Source organism: Pithys albifrons, chromosome 4, assembly GCF_047495875.1.
Source record: "Pithys albifrons albifrons isolate INPA30051 chromosome 4, PitAlb_v1, whole genome shotgun sequence".
Taxonomy (NCBI): domain Eukaryota; kingdom Metazoa; phylum Chordata; class Aves; order Passeriformes; family Thamnophilidae; genus Pithys; species Pithys albifrons.
In genome coordinates this window covers 51,418,399-51,435,124 of record NC_092461.1, presented here as the reverse complement: position 1 = coordinate 51,435,124, position 16,726 = coordinate 51,418,399, and the positions used below count along the sequence as shown (strand labels likewise).

At 39.2% G+C, this 16,726-nt stretch overlaps 1 protein-coding gene across 1 annotated transcript in view; it reads left to right on the top strand.

The window, feature by feature from the left end:
- SDC2 (syndecan 2) overlaps positions 1-16,514 on the top strand; it is a 59,476-nt gene extending 42,962 nt beyond the window's left edge. The window contains exons 2-5 of the mRNA XM_071554113.1: positions 4,861-4,972; positions 12,814-12,947; positions 13,754-13,889; positions 15,063-16,514. Of these exons, the coding sequence (XP_071410214.1) occupies positions 4,861-4,972; positions 12,814-12,947; positions 13,754-13,889; positions 15,063-15,226 (546 nt within the window). The 3' untranslated portion in view covers positions 15,227-16,514. The remainder of the gene's footprint in view (positions 1-4,860; positions 4,973-12,813; positions 12,948-13,753; positions 13,890-15,062) is intronic.
- The last annotated feature ends 212 nt before the right edge of the window (positions 16,515-16,726 follow it).

The window sequence follows — 16,726 nt, the reverse complement described above, 5'->3', positions numbered from 1 at the left end:
ACTGAGACTCACCAGCTGAGCATGTTTTTATACAAGCATGTATGGAACTGCACTGTGTATTAATAGAAGAGGAAAACCTGTTTTGTTTCTCCTTCTTATGTGTGAGATCTCTGCCTAATCAACAGCTGTAATGCTTGCAAATTTTCAGAGGCTCCTGGCTTAGATATTTGTAATGTAACATCACTTTTAAAATATTATTTTCCTATTCCATGCATAAAAAACAGGTTACATCTAAAAGTATTTCCTTATCTCTGGAAAAGGGAGGCAATATATCATTAGTAACCTAGCTGCAAACCTCAAATTCTCTGCCCCATGCATATACCCAAAAAGGCAGAGAATAAAAATGTGAGTGCATTGTAAATAATAAAATGTTTCCTTGAATGTGTCAGCTTCTCATTGCTCTTGTGTTTTATTTTCAAACAGCCATGACAGCCATGGTAGACATACTTTTTCATTGCTCCTCTCACCAGCTTTCTTGACTTCATCCACATGGCATAAAAGTCTGTAATGTCTTACTCCTAAATCACCCCCACAGAATGGAAGGACTGACAGTAACAGCAGCACTGAAAAAGGGAATGGCTATGACAGGGCACTTTTTACTATTTCTTAAAATGTGCCATCCATTCCCAACCCTCCTGTTGTCCGATAATTGTTTGATTGTTTTCCATTTTTTTGCTGTTGTAATTTTGATGAATGATTTATGCCGTTCATGAGATGATGAGACAGGAAAACCTTTTTTGCTTTGTTTGCTCTCTTATCTAGTGTCAAAGTGAGATTTTGGGTTTGTTGTTTGTTTTTTTTAATACGTCCTGGATTATCTAAATTCATTAAATTAAAAATTATTTTAAATGTAAGCTTCAGTAAAATAAAAACTTTGAGATTTCAAATTCAATGTATTACTGCTATGAAAATGTCTTTTATCTAGTACTTAGTGGGTGCTAATCTACACTTCATCCGTGAGATTTAGATTTATGCCAGTGTAGTCAATAACCAGCCAGGAACCAGTGATCATTGGTCTGTAGCATGTGAAGAATTTAGGTCACAGGATTTTGTAGCATTATATTCTTGGAATAAAAACATAAGTGGGATAACAATGATGGACGAGAATGCAATCTCTGTCAAGAGGTAACAAGCAGTTTTTGTGGCTTCAGGGCCAGATTAAAGGACTGGTAACAGAGGCATCCTTGCATAGTGTTCCTGTTGTTTTAATAGGTCTGAAAATAAGGCTGTTACATGAAAGTGACATGAGGGCTCTGATTTCAATTGTTCGCTATAGGAAGGAGTCCCTTAAATATTTGGTCTACATAATAACTAAAAATAGTTTTATGAAGCTAGAATTTGCAAACTTTTTTATTTTTCCTCCTAAACATATTGATGTTCTAGTACAGACTTTTCCCTGTCCAAGCCTACTGACAACAGACTTGTTTTCCCAACTTTTCTTTTGTGAACATCCTGGAAGTAGTCCATGGACCCCCATGGATTCCAGCTGACAATCAAGAAAACATTTCTAGAGCAAATACTAAATCAAATGTATTTTTACATAGCATAGAATTGCAAAGCATGGCTTCAGTGCTTGATACTCACTTAAGCACCATGAAATATTCTTTTATTTTCATTAATTCTCTCATTTTTCTAAGCTTACTCTTCACAGAATTGATTTTTAATGGCTGTGTATTTTTTGTTTAATGTTGGGCTTTTCTGTTCATTCTTAGCCTTAAGGCAGTTTTCATTCCAAGTGGCCTAGGGCAGCTATGTGCTTCTAAGCAACTGGGATAAAAGGTGCAGGCTGTGGGTGTAGATGCACCTACCCACAGTCTACTTGCCAGCTTGAAAAGAGAGTCTGTTTGGGGACACTGTAGTGAATGCATTTATCTGTGCAGATGCTTGGGGATTTTTAAGCTTCAGTATTCTTCTTTGTGCCTTTGCTTTGAGAGGGTGCTTGTGTCCTGCTCGACTTCCACCACATTCGAGAATCATTCATACTGCAAATGGGCTGAAACAAGGGGCTCTGGCAAGAGAGGCTGCGAAGCATCTTCCTCAGATGGAGCTTGATGTCTGATCTGGATGCATTTGGAGTTCACTGTACCATGTGTTTCTCCCTATAGTAAATATCGCACTGGTTCTATAAGACTGTGGGGAATAGTTTTCTCATTCTGATGGAGTTGTGCCATCCGCAGTACTAGCTATTAAATAATGTTTCACATTGTATCCTTTGCGTCCCCAGAACAAAATACAATTGACGATCAAATTGCTGCTGAAAGCTTTTCTTCCATTTCTGTTCCTCTGTTTTCAGCTGGTTTAAATCCTGAGAACATCTCAGCATAGTGAGAAATAAAAGCTTTTGGCAGCTGAAGAGCCATAATTCATGGAAAGAAAGGGAGTAAATATGATGGTGGGGAGCCTGGCTGACCAGGCGCCTGCAACTTGGGCTGGGTTGGGTTAGCTGCACAGCTGTCTTACAAGAACTGAATTGTTACAAGAACTGTCAGGATTCCTTTCTGTCTTCTTTGAATTCTGTGGGGCTGGAAAAAGCCCTTGTTTTGAGGGGGGAGGAGGAGTCATTGCAGGTTTTATTTGGTTTTTGAATTCTACTAAGTTTGCTTCTGATATAGACAGAAGCGGGAACTGATCTGGAGAATAAATTGATTGGCGAATTCATATTTTTATTTAACGTGAAAAATTCTGGGCATGGATGTGTGATGCTTCTGTTCCCATGCAGGTTTTCATTCACTAACTTTTGCAAAATCAGGCTGTTTCTCACCTCTTGCCGAATGCAATTTGCATTGTTAGGAAATTCCTGCATGTAGGTCTTCAATCTTTTTCCCCCAACTTGGTATTGGGTAACATTTACTGCCTCTAATATCTTTTGAATATGGTATGGCTTTTCTATACACATGGTCAGTCACATGCATTTCCTTTTAAAAATGTTTTGTTTTATCCTGCCTGATATTGAGGAGTCTGTTTTGTACCATGATTGTGTCTGAAAGTAAAGTTGGGTGAAGTGGTTTGGTCCATTGTGGCAGCTGGATCAACAGCAGGATATTTGTCCTGTGATAGGGAGTTGTTTTCCTACATGGAAACAGTCTTAGCTGTGTCTTAATTACAATACCACCTACACACCTACTGAGGCACTTCATGACGTCCTTTGGAGAAATCTTTTAAAGGAATTAAGTCATTTGATGGTGACCAAACATAATCTTGAATTTCTTCTTTGGACTGCAGCCACAGTTCCAGGCAGACCATGTGAATTAACAACAGCAGATGACAGCAGGCCTTTTGCAAACTTACATTAAAAAGAGGGCTTTTCTTCCCCCCCACACACATATCCCACAGGTAAAAGCAGCTATAGAAAGAGTAGACTTTGACCAAGTATTAGGTTGTTTTTCTTTTCCTCTGTAGAAAAAAAACAGGGTAACATTGTTTTTGTTTAGAGGTGTCCAGAGAAGCCTAAGGTACCCCTGGTGCAAAGATCTTGTACTCTGAAATACACTAAAAAACAGGACGGCCTTTCTGCTTTCCAGTAAGAATAATATTTTATTGCAGATAAAATTGAAGGGCAGTTTTTTGCTGTGAAGAAGCTTAAGACAGGAATCTGTTGCCAAAAACCTCCTAAAAAGAAGTTGCCAATGTATTCAACAGTATTTTTTAAACCTTTGGGGAAATAAGTTACCTTGGAAAGTCAGATGTGAGTCTTTGCATACAGGAGTTATCCCATTCACAGTTTGGTGCTCCTTTAGAAAAGCTGCAGTGAATGTTGGGTAGAAGAAAATGGGCAGTTAATGCAATGCAGTAATAAGTAAGATGGAGACCTTTGGACTCAGAGCAGCAGGTTTAGGTGCTTTACATGAGATACAGAAGAGATGCATTTTTGGTGCAGCATTTTGGTATTTAGGAGTTTTTTTACTTAAAAGTCCTCTTACAGCTGTCATACTTCTGCAACAAATCATGACAAACAGGCATTCACAGAAATGCTAATAAAAGTAATAGCAGTAATAGTGGCAGGTCCCTTCTCAGTCATCAAAGATACATGGCTCTCATAAGGAAGTTTATTCTCTGTTAGCACAGTGCAAGTGCTGTGGAGCAGGGCAATTTCTAGTATTTTGAAGCCTGAATTGTCAGTTTAAAAGATGATTGTTCTAGAACAATAGAACAAGATACCTTGTTCTATTTTCCACTCATTTCAGCAGTATCTCTCTGTAGTGGGGAAGTGCTTACAGACGTAAAAATCTGGTGACAGTTACAGGAAACCAAGTTTATGACCTATTGATGCTGCAGTTAAGTTTTTGGAGGGATGTGTTCATTTAGGAATTAGAGTATCATGCTGTCTGATCTGGCTATAAATACCATAATCCTTAATCAATACCCCCATTTTAGAAACATTTGTATTCTGTAGTTCCAGCTGTTTGTCCTAATTTCTCGAGTTTCGTGAAGTTTGGCTCAATTAACCTCTGAGATAGTTTTTGATACCTGCTCTTGTTTGTTCCCATTTAAGATCAAATGAACAGACTCCATGTGACAGCCTATAGATTTGTTTATTTGATATCTTGACAGAGGGCTTCAGTCCTGGGATCTTCTTCTTTCTTGTTAAAAAATCTCTGCAGAGTATATTTGCAAATCCTCTTCATTCATTCATGCATTTAATAAGATGAAGAATGGTTTTCATTGTGCGGCCTTGGATACTTTTTTTATGCTGTAGTTTCTACAAATTTCTATAACAACTTAACATGAATGCATGGCATAAACTGAAAGTATAAACTTCAGTGTGTCATCAACAAGTTAAGAAATAGAAGTGAAGATAAAGAGACTGCTGTACTGGAGAGCTGTTATCTTTTTAACCATTCTCTCTTATCTGTTTTCCAGAGAGCAGATTTGACCTCTGATAAAGATTTATACCTTGACAACAGCTCTGTTGAAGAAGCATCAGGCGTCTATCCAATTGATGATGATGATTATTCTTCTGGGTCAGGTTCAGGTGAGACAACATGTCACAAATTGATTTTAAAAAGTGTAAGAAGTAATGCAATTACTTGAGGAAAGCTGTGCAGTATTCCTTTATAAGCTGGAGATGATACTTTCAGTGAATATTATGAGTGGTAGGCTTACTATTTACAGAGCACTGAGCACCCCTGTGGCTGGATTTTAAGTATTAACTTTCTGCTCTTTTGTCTTACTTCTTAGTTGCATCATTTCACTGCTTTATTTTCTTGCTGCTGGGTCTCTCCTTTCCCTCTGGTTTCTGTGTAGATCTCTCTGGAGTTTAGTAATAAGGATAAGAGAAAGCTTAGTTCTCCCATGACATAATGCTAATTTAGCACTCTGTTAGAAAACATAGCAGCAGCAATCCTGTTTTCTCTTACATGCAGTCAGGTTCATGTAAATACAGTGCCCATTCCACTTTTGTTGTTGTTCTTTTAACTTTAGAAGTCTAGATACTGCCAAAACCATGAGTTTTCTCTAAAAGTAATTACATGCATATAGTGAATAAAGAAACTTAAATATAACATACTGAATTCTCAGACTTAAACACCCATTAGAGGCATCTAGCTGGGTTAAATTTTTTCAAAAAACTGTCAGTGAAACCTCAATAATTTTTCTTAGAAAGCCTCTTTGAGGAGTATCTTCTAGCCTAGCTTGGAAGCTCCAACCATTAAAGGCTAAGTGCAGGATTTTATGGTAGTTCTGGAAAAGACATTTCCTTATTTTTTGTGAGTATTTGCTAAGCTGTTGTGGAAATCCCATTTATTTTCCAAGTTATTGTACTTTTTGTAATATATCTTTTGATGTTTATACATACTTGTATACTTTTAAAAGATGAGCCCTTCTAGCGCCTTTTCCCTGTTACCTTGTAAGCCACATTTGAGGTTTTTTCAGATGTATTTGTGTTTTGTCTTTCTTTTAGCAATTCAAAACATGCTAAAATTAAGTCTGCAGAGGTCTGATTTTGCTGCCAGGCCCATAGTCATTGGTACTTGGGTGATACCCTGTGTTTTGGGAGTCCTTTATAGGGGCAATTTGATATTCCAATGAGATCAGAGGCTTAATTGGACCTCCTTGCTGTAGACTTCAAGGAGAAATTTAATCACAGAATCATAGAATCAGACGGGTCGGAAAAGACCTCTGAGATCATCAAGTCCAACCCTTGATCCACTGCCATCATGGTTACTAGACCGTGGCACTAAGTGCCACATCCAGTCTCATCTTAAAAACCTCCAGGGATGGAGAATCCACCATTTCCCTGGGCAACCCATTCCAATGCCTGATCACCCTCTCTTGTAAAGAATTTCTTCCTAATATTTCATTTGAAAAAAATATTAATGAATCACTGATTTCATTCAATTCCCAGGACTGCCTAAAGAAAATTCTGATTTCCAGAAAAAATGCACTTTCAGTCAGCATCCCATACCTTCAGGTGCTGGTGACTTTGTAAGCTCTAGGAAAGGAGATACATTGACAATAAAGAGTTGTATGAAGAGTTGTCTATTGTGGGGTTTTTCCATCCCTCTGTGGAGTTTGGCTGTTTCCAATATGGATAATTCAAAATAGAGCTCTGCTTTTGAAGTCGAAAAGACTACACAAGAACTGGCTTCAGATCTTATTAACCTGAGGTTCATGAAGGGCAAGTGTAGGGTACTGCACCTAGGGAGGAATAACCTCAAGTACCAGTACAGACTGGGGCTGACCCACTAGAGAGCACTTTTACTGAGAAGACCTGGGAGTCTTGATGGAAGACAAGTTGACCATGAACTGGCAGTGCCCTTGTAGCCTGGAGGGCCCATGTTATCCTGGGGTACATAAGTGTGGCCAGCAGGTTGAGGGATGTGATCCTGCCCCTCTACTCGGCCCTGATGAGGCCACATCTGGAGTACTTCATTGAGGTCTGGGTTCCTCAGTTCCAGAAAGACAAGGAACTACTGGAGGGGATCCAGTGGAAGGCCACAGGGATGATGAGGGGTCTGGAGCATCTCTCTTATGAGGAGAGATTGCAGGAGCTGGGCCTGTTTAGTCTAGAGACGAAGAGGCTGAGAGGAGACCTCTAATTCATTTAAATACCTCAAAGGTGGGTGCCAAGAGGATGGTGCTAGACTTTCTAGTGGTGCCCAGTGACAGGACAAGGAGCAATGGCTGTAAACTCAAACACAAGAAATTCCACCTCAACTTCTTTATTTGAGGCTGGCAGAGCACTGGAATAGGCTGCACAGAGAGGTTGTGGAGTCTCCCTCTCTGGAGACATTCAAAACCCACCTGGATGTGTTCCTGTGTAACCTGCTCTAGGTGGCCCTGCCTTGGCAGAGTGGTTGGACTGGATGATCTCCAGAGGTCCCTTCCAACCCTAACAATTCTGTGATTCTGTGATCTCTGTGGTAAAGTGAAGCCAAAAGGACAGAAACTACCCGTAGACATCACCACAGTAATGCCTTGGCTTTCTTTTCTTTCTTTTCCTGTCCTCAGCCTTGAGCCATGGCTAGAAGTTGGAGTGTATAGCATGCACTTTTGCTGTCTCTTGCAATCTCTGTTTCTCTCCTGTAAGAAAACAGGAGAAGTCTCACTGTAGACTGAGACAAGCTGGATGTCCCTGCAGAGAGCTCATGTGACAGTACCCAGGTTTACTATTTTTGAACAAAGCAAGAAATTTTTACTTCAGGGAAGCAAAGTAGCACCCCCTCCACCCTACTCCTTCTATACTTACTGTTATCTCTGTTTTATGTAGAAAGTGTCCTGCAGATGTATCATTGATCAATTTTTCTCATGTTCAGTCTGTCTCTATTTACTTGATACTCAGTGAGGTAATGTTTCTAGCAGAAAGAGCCTTCCCACTCCAGAGTGGTTTTCTTGCCATGTAATTCCAATCCAAGCAAACAGATCCAGGATGACAACATGCTGACTCCTTTCCTTGCTATGAAAATTGTTGGCTGCCACCAGGCCTATGCAGATTAACAGGAATTGTCAGCACTATCATTAATGCCCTTGCAGGTCTTCAAGCAGCATTAACATGGACAAATGTCACTGTAGGCATGACACATTTCAGACTAGAAATTGGGTTTTTGTAAGGATTAGCAAAGGTGATGGTGTTCTGTTTTTTTTTCTTTCCCTTCATAGCCTCTTTAGTTGCTATGTACATTCAGTTACACTGTGCATTTGCCCAAGTGTTCAATCCTAATCCATTGGTCAGTGATTTCCAAAAGAGCTATGCCTGTGTCCTCATTGTCCTGTGTCAGCAGTAGAATGTCCATAGTGATTCATTAGTCCATTGTTTCTTTCTTGCAGTCTCCATCTCTGAGGACCTGCTTCAGTCTATTATCACTCTTTTTAGTGTTGGTGTTTTATATAGGATAATAATAAAAAGTAAAAATAGTTTTTCTGCCTATATACAAGTTGAAATGCTTTTATAACTATTTCTACTTCTTCCTCTAAGAAGACTTGGAGATAAATGGAAGTAGCTGCTGAAAAGTGTGACTACCCTTATGTTAAGGGAAGGTACCGTCACAATCAGATTTATCTGCAAGTTCTTTGGAAGACTGTCTGTCTTGTTCTTGTGTCTTCTCTTAAGTTACTCATGGTAAAATATATACAATATACAGATCAGAAAATCATGCAGATCCTTCCTTCATTTTCTTCTTTTCCCCAACTCAATATTTCTCAGTCAAATGCAGCTCAGGTTGGAAAGGTTAGCTCAAGATGAACTAGGTGTAGACTGACATTGTGACTGGGGACTGTTCTTGAAGGAAAGTTATGGTGATGGGGTTGCAGCTTCTCCAAGAAACACAAGAGCAGATCTGCTTTGGCTCTTGACCTAAAGAGAAGCTGACAGGGGGTGATGTGGCTGGGGGGTGTTGCACATCCAGGGGGCCATGGGGCTGGGGAGGTTGGGGAGCGCAGGTGCTCTCCCAGGTGCTGAACTGGGACCATCATGGGTCCATGGCTGACACTGGATGTCCCTAGCCTGCATGGCAGTGTGCCTGGTAGGCATTCTGGCTGGGGCCCTACACTCTCTCCTGCTGTGCTTCCTCTCATGGTGCACACAACACAGGAAGTATTCATTTTTCCTTTCCTAAGGTCCCACGCATAAGGGCCTTTCAGATTGTCTTGGAGCAAGAGCTTCTTCTGTCCACCTGCCAAACCAGCCCCAAGTATGCTTCATGACATTGACTGCATGGTTGGCCAGGTCCTCTAACATAAAAACCTACTGTGATACTATTTGAAAGTGAGTTTTTTATGTGCTGGACACTATACTTTAGTATAGTTAAGGACTATTCCTTCTAATCTTTCTTCAAGTCTTGTGGTTTTTTCTCTTTGGCTGAGAGTTATCAGAGAATATGACATCCTTGCACTATCTCCAGTTACTTCAGCTGCAGTTCCCTGACAGGGCACTAAGCACTGTGTTTTTAGAGTCATCTCTGGGTGCCTAACACTATGATCATTAAGGATTGCAGTGGGGACTTTGCAGTGAGTGGGAATGAGGTAAACCAGCTAAAAATGTGTCATTCTGTTGTGCGTCACATCACTGATAAAGATCGAAGGTGTGAAAGAGATGGTTATATGTGTGCCCACCTTGTCAGTAATTTGCTTGTGATGGTGCTGGTAGTACTCCCAGAGTGTAATGTGCAATAACAGACAAATGTGATGCCAAAAGATAGGGTGAAATGATTGGATTTGTTTGGTAGGAAGTGTAAATCGCTGGCTGCTTTGCAAGTAAGAGTGCTAACTCCTGTGGGCTTTTTTCTACAAAAATATGACTATCTATACAGTAATTTCTACTTTCTGTGCAGTAATTTATGCTGGCACAAACTTGACTTCCTGACAAGTTTCCTGAAGCACTGAGAGCGTTAAAGAGTATTCACGTTCCTGTAATCCAAGGACAGCTAATATACATATCACTGAGGGCTATATTAGATATTTCTAATATTACAGCACAATTTAGAGCTATTTTGACCACTATGAAGACAGCAGTTGGGCATCCTGAAGAAGTTACAGCGGATATAAGATTGTGTGTGATGGTTGAACACTCTCAGCTCTCTACCATAGAGATGGGCAGGGTGTTTGTGATGCCCTCACTAAAAGGTCAGTATCTGTTTGTAGGGGGACTCAAGGCAGTGAATACTTAGCACCATCACAAGCTGGCCAAATCTAGAAACCACTTACAGAAACTGTGATATTTTCAAGAGGAAGGAGTAAGCTTATACTGCAACTGCTTCACTGTATTCCTCTCAACAACCCAGTTGAAAGTTACATTCCTGAAACTGTAGATTTTTCCTTTCCAATCCTGTTTAGAAGTGAAGAAAGTGATTGTCTTTTTTGTGGCTTTTAGGCACAGTGTAAATTGCTGTGTTCTGGAGAGGATTAGTGAGGGGTTTTTTGATCCCTCAGTCCTATTAACAGGTAATTTTGAGAACACTACTGTCAGCTTAGTTAGCTACTGTCTTCCCCTTACTTAGATCTACTCCATGCCAACCAGAGGCCTGTCTAGATAAAGCTAACTGGAAGGCAGGAACCATGGGGATGTATCTGAGCCAGTACCTGAGTCAGGCCTAAACAATAGGTGCTTCAATGTTTTGGGGATTGTAGGATCCCCTGAGGCCACATGCAAGAGGAGCTAGGCACCTTTGGTGCAAACCCAGTGACTAGTCCCAGCGCTAGATCAGTCACCCATTTGTTGAGAGATCATAGATCCACATCCTCCTTAGCAAGAGAAGTTCAGACCTGTAATGCTTACCATTTTATCTGGCAGACACAATTATGGCCTGCAGCAAAGGTGGCATTTAAGGATTTGAAGGAGCAGTTGTGGTTAAATGGAACTTTTCATTTTATAAAAAGAAGAAAATAAATTTCTGTACTCTCAAAGTGGATTTTATCAGATCTCTAATCTGATCATCAATTTTAATTTCCTTGACTGTGAAAGCCTTGTGTAATATGGAGGAACTTTGGAAAGTAAAGCAGGCTGAGCTACCCATTGGGCCATTATTTCTCAAAAAAACCCTTTGAGTCAAAGTCAGAAAAATTTTCCTGTTGGATGCCTTTCCTCACCTCTGTTTTGAAGCAGGGTGTTGATTTTTTGATCATTAAGTAGCATTTCAGGAAAATACCTGATTCTTGTTGCAAGGTCTTCATTCTGAAGGTTGTGCTGTAATTTTGGTTTATCTGAAGTTTTTTTCCAGTATTATTCTGCACCAGTATCTTTAATGTATTTTTTAAATTTTTCTAAATTTCATTTTCTGCCATACAAAGGTTGTTTTAGTTTTTGTCTTGTTAATGCTCTTCTTTTCAATGCCAAGTGTATGTAATTCTTGATCATGAATTCAGAACATCATTATTGTGCTCATATTTTCAGCCTGTTTTCTTTCTCTAAGAAAGTAAGTTAAAAAATCAGTTTGGAATGAGTGAGTCATACTACTCTGTTGTAAGAGGGTATCTTTTTATTTGTTAGGAACAATTGTTATGCACATTTGCTAAATTTATTACCCAATAGTTGCTTGGGTAACCAGTGCCTGTAATGAGCAGAACACATTGAGATTCCTACGGAGTGGTCCAAGAATAAGTCAATTCTTCTTCCTCTTTCAGGCCTTGCAATAATTTAGTCTCTTTCCTGTGTCTTCTTCCTTTTGCTATCACTAAGGGTTATTTATTAGGCATGTCCATTATCTTATTCTAAAGGAGCCTTCATACTCCAGCAGAGCTTTGAATGTGGAGGAAATTAAATTTAAGGTAATCTTTAGGGAGTTCTCTGTACTCTTACTCATTTCAAAAGAAAAAAGGCTTCTGAATTATGTGGTGTTTAAAACCATGTGAATTTGTAGTGACTGAAACATAAAGTAATAACAATCTTCCTCTAGATAGAAACTGCTTGGTTTTTTGTTTGAAGGTTCAAAAGATGTGCTATAGAGAAATTTTGTTGTTAAAGCAGTATGCTACAGGGAAAAACTGTTCAGTGCACGTGGTTTCAGTAAGAATAAAGAAGTTTACTGATGTATTTATAATATGTAATTAACTGGAAATCATTGAACTATACTTTTAGGCTTAATATCAGCAGTACAACAGATAACCACAATACCTGCCACTTACAAAATGGTAACATGCAATTATAAATTTTTAAATCACTTTCTGTAAATGATCCAATGTGTGCCACATGCACAGAGGCATTTCTTCTCACAGGCCATGGATGTGTAAGCTCTGCTCATCTGGATGTACAGGACTCTCTGCCCACACACTCTCGCTGTAGGAGACTTAATGTACCACCAGCCCCATGTGATCCTGGGGCTCCACCACCTCCTGCTACCCCCAGGAGATGACCCTGTGCCCCAAGGTGTGGGTTCCAGCAGTGCCCTCATGGTGGCTGTGGGGGAACTGGAAGTGGCTGCTGGGGGTACCCACAGGCTGGTGGGCTGCCAAGCCCCAGCAGAGCTCCTGGTGCCATGAGGTCTCATCGGACGCCAAGGCACTGGGGTCTGCCCATGTCACACCAGCCCTGATGGCTCCTGCTTCCACTACAGACTTTATGCCCCTATTAAAAGTGTTAATGATTTTCTCATACCTCTTTTCAGGGTGGGTCCTTCTGTTTGAAAGGTATCATGGTAATTTCCTGATTAATGTTTATTCCAGATGCTGCACTCCCTTCTTTTTTCATGGGATCACTTGGGTCCCCCTGACAGTTTGGGTTACACAGTTTGCACTTGCATCTTTATCTTACCAGGCATCGTCATGTAGGCCCCTTGCTTAGGGTGGACTGTGCAAAGCACCTTCATGTGGGTGTCATAATAAAAAATGTAATTGATCTGGAAGAATTTCAGAGGTCAGTGAAGGGTTACATTTTGTCTGCAGGTGCTGAAGAAGAGGAGGATAATGCAGTGATAACAACTTCCAGAACACTTCCAAAGTTACCAACTACTAGTGATGCATCTAGGGCTGAGACCACCACAGTGAAAATGCAGACCAAGGTGCCTGCGCAAACAAAGGTACGTGGCTGGAGGGCAACACCATTTAAAATGATTCCGCTGTACCCTATTGAGGTCTTGATGATTATACTCATTAATTTACATCGATCAACCACCCCCGCCCCAAATTTCACTTAATGCTACTATAGCCTGTTAAATGAGTACAGAGCTGTTCAGTTTCATTCTTACTAAAGAGTCTGCATAGAAACATCTGGATTTCACATGAAGCAAAAGAGAGATGCAAAAAGGTATACATTGTAATACACAGGACAGTTTCTCATGGTACCTTTGGGTCTGAACTGTACCTTTTTTTACATATCTTAAAGAGTTATTCACAAATTCTTTGTGAAACTTCCCTTTTCAAAGGAGAATGCTGTGTGGTTTGACTGTAGTTTGAACTCTTTCCAGGTTCCATTAAGTATTTCAGTATTTCCCTCTACCATTATAGGAAGTATTGTCCAAGTTACCTTCAAAGGCATTCTGCATGTAACATATCTGATGTGTTCATTTCAGAATTGTTTCTTCATTTAGAGGCTGTTATTCTGATAAACACAGGCAATATTAACAGCTCTTTGATAAATATACTTTTGGAGGTTTAAAACTTCTGGGTGGTGTTTTCCATTCTGACATCCTGACAACAAATAGATCCAGTTACAATGTCTAGACCAGCTTTCTGTGGTCAAAAAGCTTCCTATGTGTTATGTTTGTTGGTATTGTGGAGCATGCCTGTGAAGCCACAGCTTCGTGACTGCCCATGACGGGCAGTGACTGTGCTGACTTGTGTTCCTCTCTGTAAGCAATGCTCTGTTTTCCTTTTTGTGCCACAGTCACCTGAAGAAATTGATAAAGAGGAAAGGTCTGAGATGGATGCCAAGAAAAAGAGCGATGAGCCTGGGGATGACACCGATGTGTTCACTGAGAAGCATTCAGAAAATCTCTTCCAGAGAACAGAAGTTCTGGCAGGTGAGGCAGTGTTTGCCAAGGTCTGTCTCACATACAACAGAAAACAGAAGGGATCCATATCAAATAATTCAAAGTCAACATTTGAGTTTTCTTGGTATATTCTTAGTATTAAACACATTAGTGCTAAGCACATTCATAGTGGGTAGCCAGTGGTTGATTTGATGAGAATGAAATGGGCATCTTCAGGAGATATTTAATAGTTAAGTCTGTCACAAATTGATTCAATTGAATACTGCCAGCTCAGTATCTGAAGCTTCCACAGCTCAGAAGAGGAATTACAATTTGATGCTTGCAATGAAGAAATGTATTTCTCACCTCCCAAGAGCACATTGTTGTCTGGTCCATCTGGTACAAATGGTCACTGCCTGGGAGGAGCTCATGGCAGACATGGGTAGATGGAGAGGGATGGATGAGCACCAACCATTAGGGTACAGATAGCCCTTAGAATACAAAGGGTCTGTTTCCATGCATTACCCAGGTAGGCACAAGCTGGCCTCCTGTCTTTTCACTACATGTGAGGGTTTTTTTGGTGTAAGAACAGGTATACTTTTCCCTCATGTCCTTGAAAGGACTGTTGGGAGCCATGAAAGCCACACATTTTTGGACCGCATCTTCCTGTGAGCATCAAAATGTGACATAGCCTTAAATCCACATCAGTGAAAGCTCTTGAAGTCTACTTTCCATACACCTGCAAGTGCATCCAGTGTTCTCTCTTATTATTCATCAATGGGAAATTCTTTTCAATCTAGAGTCAGAGTGAAAACTGACAGAGAAAAGAAAAAATCCATTTCTTATCTTGGGTAACAAAATAGTTCTTTCAAAGCTAAAAATGTTATTGTTGAAAAATTAGTTTGAAAGATGACTTTTTGCTCTGGAAGTCCTAGTGGCTTTCTCAATTGAGGTTTTGAAAAAATCCTAATAACTTTTTTAGAACTGTGGGTTGTTAGATCACTAACTTGTAGATGGAATGTCCTTTTAAATGATTGCCTTGATAAACGCAAACAAGTTTTTGACAATGTATTTCAGGATACTAATAATGAAGATGGTTGCATAATGGGAGCCCTTTTGTGCAATTTGAAAATAATAGCAAACTCACTGCGTGAGATGAGAAAGAAGTATGGTGCTAAATTTGTTTTTCTGGCATATTGTGAATCTCTGTTTCTTTGATTACAGCTGTTATTGCTGGTGGAGTTATCGGTTTTCTTTTCGCTATCTTCCTTATCCTGCTGCTGGTATATCGCATGAGAAAGAAGGATGAAGGCAGTTACGACCTTGGTGAACGTAAACCATCCTGTGCTGCCTATCAAAAGGCACCTACTAAGGAGTTTTATGCATAAAATTCCAATTTAGTGTCTCTATTTATGAGATCACTGAACTTTTTTAAATAAAGCTTTTGCATAGAATAATGAAGATTTTTTTTCATTAAAGAGCCATTACGGCACCTTTATGATAAAACCCCATTGTATTTAAAACTTTTCATGTATTCCTTTAAAAATGTAAAATTAAAACTTAACATTTGCAGTGTTCTGTGAATAACAGTGGCAAAGCATTATTTTATAAAACCATTGATGTTCACTGAATGATTTTTAAAACTTTATGCATAAATATAAAATAATGAAAATTATTGTTTTATCCTATGGTTCAATGAAAGTTGTTTAATTTTGTCGGCATGTCTCAGATTGATCTTACAAGTTCGTTTTTATTTCATTAATTTATCTGTTTCCAAAAAATGCCTTTTTGTAGTTGTAATGGTGCAATTTGTCTTCAGATAATTCAAAGAACAGTAACTTCTAGTGTAAATGTAATTTTTCAGCTATGTAAACTTTAACCTCCACTTTGTATAAATTTAAGTGTCAGAATATCAATTTTACACTTTGCATTGTTTCTCAGCTTACCTGTAGCTTCAGTGAGATTTGTAACAGCAAATTAATGTGTAAAATTGGATTGTTACTACAAACTGTATAGTCGTATTCTTACTAAACAAATCTCCTGTAAGGAAGATTTGGAGTAAGCTACTGACAAACCTAAGCAAACCCAAAGACTCTAACAGTATTTTGAGAAGTTGCTGCAGATTTCTATGGCCACTGTATTTGTTAATTATTTGCAATTTGAAGGTACAAGTAGAGGTTTAAATTTTTGTTCTTTAAAAATGCATTTAAGTTGTAAACGTCTTTTAAAGCCTTTGAAGTGCCTATGATTATATGTGACTTGTCGCAGACTGGTGTTAATGAGTATATAACAGTAAAAGAAAATGTTGGTATTTTATAAGCACAGACAATTCTAATGGTAACTTTTGTAGTCTTACATGGATAGACATAATTGTAATTTGGGAACATAAACACTACTGAATAAATCATGTGGCCTAATACTGAGAATTCCATTGTGATATACTTTTGTATGCTTTTCATTTTATGTGTTGCTTATGTTTTAGTGTCACGAAGTACATCTAGTAGATCTTAAAAATCTAGACCAAAAAAAAGAAATGCTGTTGATCAGGTTGAGCCTCACACCAGATTTATTACTGAAGTCGCAGAGAAAACCAAGACTGTTCAATTCTTGCGTCTGGTGTATGAGTTGTGAATCATTTGACTTTTCCATTATATTAAATGGCAGTATTGACACAGACCTGTTTTTCCTGCAAATGTTGTTTTCCCTACTGTAAATTTCAAAGGAATACCCTGGTTCATTTATTGTGTGTATTGGTTTTTGTTTTGTTGTTTGAGTTTGTTTTTTCCCTGGCCCGTAGGAAAATTTTGGCTTATTCTGCTTGGACTTCAGTAGAAGCGTTGAGACAAGTGGAATGTCTTCATAAGAGAAGAAAGAAATATTCTGAGCAG